The sequence below is a fragment of the Mirounga angustirostris genome, unplaced genomic scaffold (genome assembly GCF_029215605.1).
Source record: "Mirounga angustirostris isolate CCGP_5_RB_7025 unplaced genomic scaffold, mMirAng1.0.hap1 SCAF_53, whole genome shotgun sequence".
Lineage (NCBI taxonomy): Eukaryota > Metazoa > Chordata > Mammalia > Carnivora > Phocidae > Mirounga > Mirounga angustirostris.
Genome location: NW_026991761.1, coordinates 51,081 through 59,795, shown reverse-complemented (window position 1 = coordinate 59,795; position 8,715 = coordinate 51,081). Strand labels below are relative to the sequence as shown.

Below are 8,715 nucleotides of genomic sequence, written 5' to 3'. Positions count from 1 at the left end.
AAATATTACAGACCAATATCCCTGATAAACATAGATGATGAACAGAAATTCTCAAAATATTAGCAAACCCCATACAATATTAAAAAGATCATCACAACCAGTGGGATTTACTCTGGGGATAAAAGAATGATTTAATATTTGCAAATCAATCAACATGACAAACCACATCAACAAAGAAAGTATAAAAATGCTATGATCATCACAACGGATGCAGAAAAAGCATTTGACAAAATTCAACATCCATTCATGGGGTTAAATTAAACCCAACAAAGTGGGATTAGAAGAAACACACCTCAACATAATAAAGGCCATATATGAAAAACCCACAGCTAACTGGTGAAAACTGTCAGCTTCTCCTCTAAGATCAGGAATTTCCACTTTCACCACTTCTGTTCAAAATAGTGTGGGAAGTCCTAGCCACAGCAGTCAGACAAGAAAAAGAAATAAGAAGCATCTATATTGATAAAGAAAAAGAAACTGTTACTATTTCCAGATGATATGATAATATACATAAAAAATCCCAAAGACTCCACCAAAAAACTACCAGAAGTAATGAACAAATTAAATAAGGTGGCAGGATACAAAATTAATACATAGAAATTGGTACTGTTTCTATAGAGTAATAATAAAGTAGTAGTAAAGGAAATTAAAAAAAAAAAACCACCACCACTTAAAATTGCACCAAAAATAATAAAATACCTAGGAATTAACCAAAGGAGATAAGACCTATACTCCAAGAACTATGAAACACTGATAAAAGAAATAAGACACTAACAAATGGAAAGATATTTCATACTCATGGATTGGAAGGATTAATATTGTTAAAATATTCACATTACCCAAGGGAATCTACAGATTCAATGTAATCCTTTTTAAAAATACCAGCTGCATTTTTCACAAAACTAGAGCAAATAACACTAAAATTTTTATGGAACCACAAAAGACCCTGAATAGCTAAAGCAATTTTGAAAAAGAAGAACAAAGCTATCACAATACCAGATTTCAAGACATACTACAAAAGTGTAGTAATCAAAACAGTGTGGGGTACTAAAACAAAAACAGACACATAGATCAATGGAACAAAATAGAGACACCAGAAATAAACCCACACTTATATTGTCAATTAACCTATGATAAAGGAGGCAAACAATGTACAATGGGGAAGACAGTCTCTTCAATAAAAATAAATAAATAAATATATAAATGGTCCTGGGAAAACTGGAGAGCTACATACAAAAGAATGAAACTGTACCACTTTGTAACACCATATACAAAAATAAACTCAAAATGGATTAAGGACCTAAATGCAAAACCTGAAACCATAAAAATCCTAGAAAATGGCACAGACAGTAATTTCTCTGACATTGCCTTAACAACTTTTTTCTAGATATGTCACATGAGGAAAGGGAAACAAAAGCAAAAATAAACTATTGGCAGTACATAAAAATAAAAAGCTTCTGCACAGCAAAGGAACCAATCAACAAAACTAAAAGACAACCTATGGAAGGGGAGAAGATATTTGCAAATGATATATCTGATAAAAGATTAGTTTCCAAATATATAAAAACTTATACAACTAAAAACCAAAAAACAAAATAATCTAATTTAAAAATGGGCAGAAGACCTGAATAGACATTTCTCAAAAGAAGACATACAGATGGCCAATAGACACATGAAAAGATGGTCAACATCACTCATCATCAAGGAAATGCAAACAAAACTACAATGATACATTACCTCACACCCGTCAGAATGGCTAGAATCAACAACATAAGAAACAACAGGTGTTGGTGAGGATGTGGAGAAAAAGGAATCTTTGTGCACTGTTGGTAGGAATGCAAACTGATGCAGCCACTGTGGAAAACAGTATGGAGGTTCCTCAAAGAGTTAAAAATAGAACTACCCTATGACCCAGCAATTGTACTGCTGGGCATTTACCCAAAGAATACAAACACACTAATTCAAAGGGATATATGCACCCCGATATTTATAATAGCATCATTTACAATAATCAAGATATGGAAGCAGTCCAAATGTCCATTGATTGATGAATAGACAGAGATGCGATATATATATGGAATATTCTTCAGTCATAAAAAGAATGAAATCTTGCCATTTGCAATGACATGCATGGAGCTAGAAAATATAATGCTAAGCAAAGTAAGTCAACCACAGAAAGACAAATATCATATTATCTCACTTGTATGTGGAATTTAAGAAACAAAACAAATTACCAAAGGGAAAAAACAAGAGAAACAAACCAAGAAACAGACTCTTAACTATAGAGAACAAACTGATAGTTACTAGAGGGGCGGTGGGTGGGTGGATGGGTTAAATAGGTGATGGGGATTAAGGAGGGCATCTGTGGTGATGAGCACTGGGTGTTGTTTGGAAGTGTTGAATCACTACATTGTACACCTGGCACTAATATAACACTGTATGTTAACTAAATGGATTTAAAATAAAAACTTAAAAAATAAAATGTTTATGGATAGATAGTTACAGCTTGTAAAAGTATATAAAATAGTATGTTTCAACTGCTTTTTATTTATATTTTAGTGTGCTTGATCTCATGTTTTAAAAATGCACTTGTAATATGAAGTAATAAAAGAAAAATATACAGTCCATTTAAATTTTATAGAAGTTAAAAAAAAAGCATTTTGACCAATTTAAGAAGCTCAGCAGGAATATGTGCTCTCTTCTACTACTGGTTGATAAAATCTTAAGGAGAAACATATGGCAAAAAACAAAAACATTTGACATGTCCATATCTATCACTCTGAAATTCCTATAACAAGGACTAGAAAGCAATAAAATTTTCCAAGACATTCAGGTGCAAAGGTGTTCATCATAGAATTGATTTTACAAGTAAAAGAATCATTTTAAAAGATACCCAAGAAAGACTGGTTATAGAAATTATAGCTCATCCCACAATGGACTATTATGTAACAATAGAATTAAGAGAATATTTAATGATTCAGAAATATGATCCCAGAACATTGTTATAGGGAAAATACCCTCCAATGAGAGTCCATATTGTATTTAAAAAGTATGTAGATATCTATTTTTTAAAATGTATTTTGTAAAGTAGCGGTATTAGGAATATTAGAATTTTTACTTTATTTTGTTACATTAACATTTAAAAAAAATATTTTCTATTATAATCATGTGCAATTTGCATTAAAAGTATTAAAATAAATAAAAACAAATGCTCTTGCTTCCCTGAGAAAATATTAGGGAAATACAGAAATGATTGCAATACCAAGAGCAGAAAATAATATAGCTATCTGGGTCCTGTTACAGTACTGGTGAACCTGACAAGGTCAGCCCAAATCTTTGCAACTTCAGTTTATCTTTTAGCAGTATTTTTTTCTCAGAAAATTATCTTGAAAGTCAGCAAAGTTTGTGCACTATGATGATTTTGGCAAATTTGTATGGATAAAGAAAAAGAAGTATCAAACTAGATGTTAAACAATTAGGAAGCAGTTAAAATATATATACTCACATGGACACTAACAGACATAGAGACAGGGATATATATGCACATATACCTAATACCTCTGTCCATCGATTGAGTCAATTCAATGTTATATTAACAGCCAGAGAAAATATTTTTAAAAGTAACTTTAATGACATGAAATGAAATAAAGAGTATGTGTGTATAAACATATATATACACACACAGTTTTCTGTGAAAAAGCAGATATAAAAACAGTATATACATTCTTATATACATATATGACATATGCAAAAAAATACTAGAGAGGTACAGCCAAAAATGTTTCAGGCAGTTCTTGGAAAATATTACAGACATATATGATGAAAATGTTTCAGAATGATATGGGTGGTGATTAGAATTGATTACTGGGGACATTAAATTTCTTCTGTTAACTTGTCTGCTTTTTAATTTTTCCCTGCAATGAAGCTGAATGATTTTTCTGACATGGGAAAAAAGGGCAGGAAGTGGGCACAGGGAAAAGAGGTGATAAAGAGCATTTACGTCCAGTAAAACAACCCCAAACAGCAAAATACCATTTGCAGCCCATCAAGCTGGTCCAGACACGCACATGCACGCACGCGCACACAGACACACACACAGACACAGACACACACACACACACACATCAATTACAGTGACCAGGAGACTAGGCAGGGGAAATGGACATACTCTTTTTACTGGCTGTGCTGGCTGGCATGAATGCAAATCAGTACAATGCTTATGAAGGGCCCATTTGGCAACACACAGGAAAAGTCTTTAAAATATCCTGCAAGGATATTTTATTGTGGATCCTGCAAGTCCACAATTAAGAAGACCATCCGGTAGGCTAGCGAAGATTTGGCTTGACAAGGAAGGATTCATTCATCAGAGTATGCAGTGTTGGGTTTAAACACAAGAAAAGAACTAGGCACCACCGGAATGTCCAACAATGCGGGATTGATTCAGAAATGTTAAAGATCCATCGATACACTCTGCAGGCATTGAAGATGACATTTCGGAAGCCTGTTGAATAGCATGGGAAGAAGTTCAATGGGTTGATTTTTGTTTGGTTTTAGTTTCTGAAGAAGCAGGTTAAGAAACACCACACACATGAACCATTCTATAACAGTGAGTTAAAAGGGAAGGTGGGGTGGGAGTGAGGAAGGAAGGGAGACAGAGGGAGAGAAGAGAGCCTGGAAAAACAGCACACCAAAAAGTGGTTGTCTCTGGGTAGTAGGATCATGGGGAACAAGTACTCTCTTGGTTTTCCCTCATCTGATTTCCTTCTCCTTTCTGATGTTTCTACCATGAAACTGTATCACCTGTGTAGCCAACGAAGAGAGAATGAAAGTGTTTTTTAAACCAAACCACAAGGAGAAGAGGCAGCCTGTAATCTATCAAGTGGCACAGATTAGCAAGATTATTCGCAGGCCCTTGGTGGGTGTGGGGGGAGGAGAGAGGTGGGGAGAGCAGAAGGGAGGGAGGGGGGGGAGGAGGGTAGGAAAGGAGGGAAGAAGAGAGGGAGAAGGAGAGAGAGGGGGAAGGAGGGGGAGAGGGAAGGAGGGGAGAGGGAAGGCGAGAGACAGAGAGACAGAGACAGACAGAGAGAGAGAGAGAGAGAGACCTGCACTCCCAGTACAATACAATACACTGCTGGTGGGTTAGGGGGGCAAAGAGGGGGGTTGTAAACCGGGTGGGAGCCAAGGTTTGGCTCTGCTGGCTGGCTCGTTCCTGGCATGTCTTCATCGCAAGGTGGCCTCCTCATCGGTGTCTTCCTCGAAATCCTTGACGTCAGCACTGGTGGATTGCCTGGCCCAGGCTCCCCTTTCGGCCTCTCGTTCTTTATGCGACTTGAATCTCCCAACGAAAATTTTGCGGTAGTTCAGGAACATGCCATTCATCGCATCAATGGCCCGCTCTGCGGACTCCTGCTTCTGGAAGTGCACAAACCCGTAGCCCTTGGGCCCCTTTTCGTCGCAGGCCACTTTGCAGGACAGGATGTTGCCAAACGCCGAGAAGATGTTGTACAGCGCCTTGTTGTCGATGGTCTTGCCCAGGTTCTTGATGAAGACGTTGCCCACCCCACTCTTGCGGAGCGAGGGGTCCCGCTGGGACCACATGATGCGCACGGGCCTGCCCTTGATGACATCAAAGTTCAGGGTTTCCAGGGCCCGCTTGGCGTCCACCGGTTGCTGGTAGTTGACGTACGCGTAGCCCAACGAGCGGCGGGTGATCTTGTCCCTGCAAATGCGGATGGAGAGGATGGGCCCGGCCGGGCTGAACTTCTCGTACAGCATCGCCTCTGTCACTTCAGGGTGCAGGTCGCCCACGTACAGCGAGGCCATAGGAAAGTCTGGGTTCCCCTCGGAGCCCCGGCTGGTCTCCGCATCCGCATCTGCATCCGCAGCTGCCGCCGCCGCCGCCGCCGCCGCCGCCGCCGCCACCGCCGCCGCCACCTCCGCATCCGCATCCGCATCCGCATCCGCCTCCCCCGAGGAGGGCGCCGCAGCCTCTGCTGCTGCGGCGGCGGCGGCGGCGGCGGCTTCGGCCGCGCTGGCCTCCACAACCGCTGCCGCCAGGGCGGCCTCCGCCTCCTCCCGCTCTGCCAGGGCGGCCGTCGCCTCCCCCCGGGTGGCCTCTGCCACTGCCTCCTCTACTGAGGCCTCGGCCTCCACCTCAGCCTCCACCTCTGCTTCCGCCTCCGCTACGGAGGCCTCCGCCACAGCCTCTGCCACGGTCGCCGCCGCAGCCTCCGCCGCCGCCGCAGCCGCTGCCGCCACCGCCGCCGCCAGTGTCGCCGCTGTCGCCACGGTCGCCGGTGCCGCCAGGCCGCTGCCGCGACCTCCCTTCCCGCGAGCTGGGGGGCGGAGAGGCGGGAAAGTGCAGGAGGGCGGGTGGGCGCTGGAACCCGGGCCGAGGGCGCGAGCGGGAGCTGGGGCCGGGACCCGGGGCCAGCCGATCTGGCGAGTCCAAGTCACTTGGGATAGCAAGCGAGCGCTGCTAGGAGCGCGCCGGTGCCTGTCGCCGCAGCCTGCAGCCTGCTGCTGCCGCCGCCGCTCGGTCGTGGGCTAGCGTGCGGGGCGCGGGCGGGCGGGCGGCGTGTGGTGGGGGGCGGGGGGTGTTGGCGTCTGTGGTCCGGGCAGCTGGGAAGGCTTCTGTCTCTTTGGTTCCCCCTGCGGCTGCTGCGGGGCTGTGGGGCCGCGGGCTGTGGGAGGGGGCGGGAGCGGGAGCTTTGGGGCGGGGGGGGGGGGTAAGGGGGCGGGAGGGGGTGAGTCCACAGCCTCTCAGGTTGCCTGGATATTTATGAAGAGGAAGGCAGGGAAAGGGTTCCACTGTGGACTGCGGGAATACGGGTTAGATTTAGAGGGTTTTGTTTTATCCCCCCTCTCCCCATAGTACATTTAAATGATTAAATCAAGTACCTTGCAAGAGCGGGTGGGTGGCATGCAGAATACACTTGCCTGGCCTAAAACAAAGCCGAGAAAAATGGGTTTCTCACATCCAGGGCTTCTCCCCACTTCCGCTCACACACACTCCCCAAGATCACCGCCACCAAAGACACAACACCTTCTCTGAGCAGGAGCTGGGGCCAGTGGGGCAAGCTCCCCCTGCAGCCTGCTGACCCATTTTCTCAGAGAATCTCACCCCCCCCCCCCCGCCTTTTCCAGCTCTTTCCCTCCTCTGCAACACTTGCAGAAGAGGGAATAAAGAACACGTATTCATTCATTCATAATGCCATGCCACAAATATTTATGGAGCCTGTGCCGGTCCCTAGGGATACAGGGGTCTGGGAAGCAGGAGACATAAGCTGGTTTTGAGCTTGTCCTCTGGGCTGGAAACCCTGTCCCTGCTCCAGACTACCGGAGAACTAGAGACCTGGGGTTCTTCCACGTCCCCCCCCCCAATTCTTCTTCCCAACCACCCAGCCTCCATACATGCAGCCCAACAGAGGGGGAATCAAGAGCACCCTGTCCTTAGTGCTGTCTTCCATGATACCCTGAGGAAAGCCAAACCAAGGGCTGGGGACAGGGCCTGGTCCAGCACTTGTTTGATCTTGGCTCTACCCTCAAGGTGCTAAGGTTACCAACATGAACCAAGAAATACACATCCATGTTCAAATCAAAAACAAAACCTGAAATCTCTAGAATGAGGTGCCTGGTCCCAGGTCATCAGCTAATATTTGTGAAAGCCTTATCAAGTACTTGGCACTGGGAGCTAAGGGACAGGCCATGTGATAAGTGAGCAGTGAGTGTTGATGTGTTCGAGGTGTGGGGCTGGGTGAGAAAAGGTGAGCAGTATGTTTTGTGGAAGCAGAGAGGCCACACAGGGCCAAATGCTGAGGGGATAGACAAGTGAGCAACCATTAGAGTAGAGTGTAACAGAAGCGAGGGTCCCACTTGCTCCAGAAAGGAGCACCCAGCCACTAACTCTTCCTGGTAGGAGTCAAGTGAGGCTGCACAGAAGATGAGAGCCCCAAGATGAGCTCTGAAAGGTGAGTCCACCGTGTGGAGGCAGGAAGGAAGGCATTCCAAACAGAGGGGTCAGTCTGTGCCAAGGCCCTGTGGCATGCTAGCACACACAAAGCCACTTCTGGTCATGCCCAATAATCTGGCGTGGACAGAGATCATGTCTCCAAGAGCACATGGCAGGAGATGGAGCTGGAAGGTGTGGAGCCCTGAAAAGCAAGCTAAGGTGCTTGGACTCTGTACCCAAGCTCACAGGCACTACTCAGCACATTCAGGGAGGGAATCGCGTCATCAGATCCTTAGAAAGAGTACAAATTAAACATCAACACAGAAAGTACTTAAGAGAGTAGATCTTAAAAGTTCTCATTACAAGAAAAAAATGTGTAACTATGTGAGGTGATAGATGTTAACTAAACTTACTGTGGTAATCGTATATCTCTATCTCTATAGCTGTATCTGTATCTATCTATCAAATCATTGTGTTGTACACCTCAACCTTATACAATGTTATATGTCAATTATATCTCAGTAAAACTGGGCAAAAAAAAAAGCCCCCATCAATGCATATATAAATGTGCAAGTGCCCTCCCCTACACACAACTGAGACAGAGATGATAGAACAAAAAGACAGTCAGATGTGACCATTTCCAAAAGAGTCGGAACAACCCTTCCCTCTGTCCTTCCTTTCCTCCCATAAATAGGAGTTTCTCACTTACTGTGAGCCAGGCATTGAACTGCGTGGGATTTGGGCTCAGATGTAAAGAAAAAAAT

The 8,715-nt window shown here is 44.4% G+C and overlaps 1 protein-coding gene across 1 annotated transcript; it reads right to left on the bottom strand.

The window, feature by feature from the left end:
- Positions 1–3,686: 3,686 nt before the first annotated feature.
- On the bottom strand, positions 3,687–6,532 carry LOC123841454 (polyadenylate-binding protein 1-like 2). The gene has a single exon (XM_045871039.3). It carries the CDS (start codon positions 5,821–5,823, stop codon positions 5,221–5,223), a length of 603 nt encoding a protein of 200 aa, XP_045726995.1. The 5' UTR covers positions 5,824–6,532; the 3' UTR covers positions 3,687–5,220.
- Between the last annotated feature and the right edge of the window lie 2,183 nt (positions 6,533–8,715).

Excerpts from the sequence above, each read along its gene's own strand:
- LOC123841454 (XM_045871039.3), bottom strand. The coding sequence starts at position 5,823 with ATGGCCTCGCTGTACGTGGGCGACCTGCACCCTGAAGTGACAGAGGCG.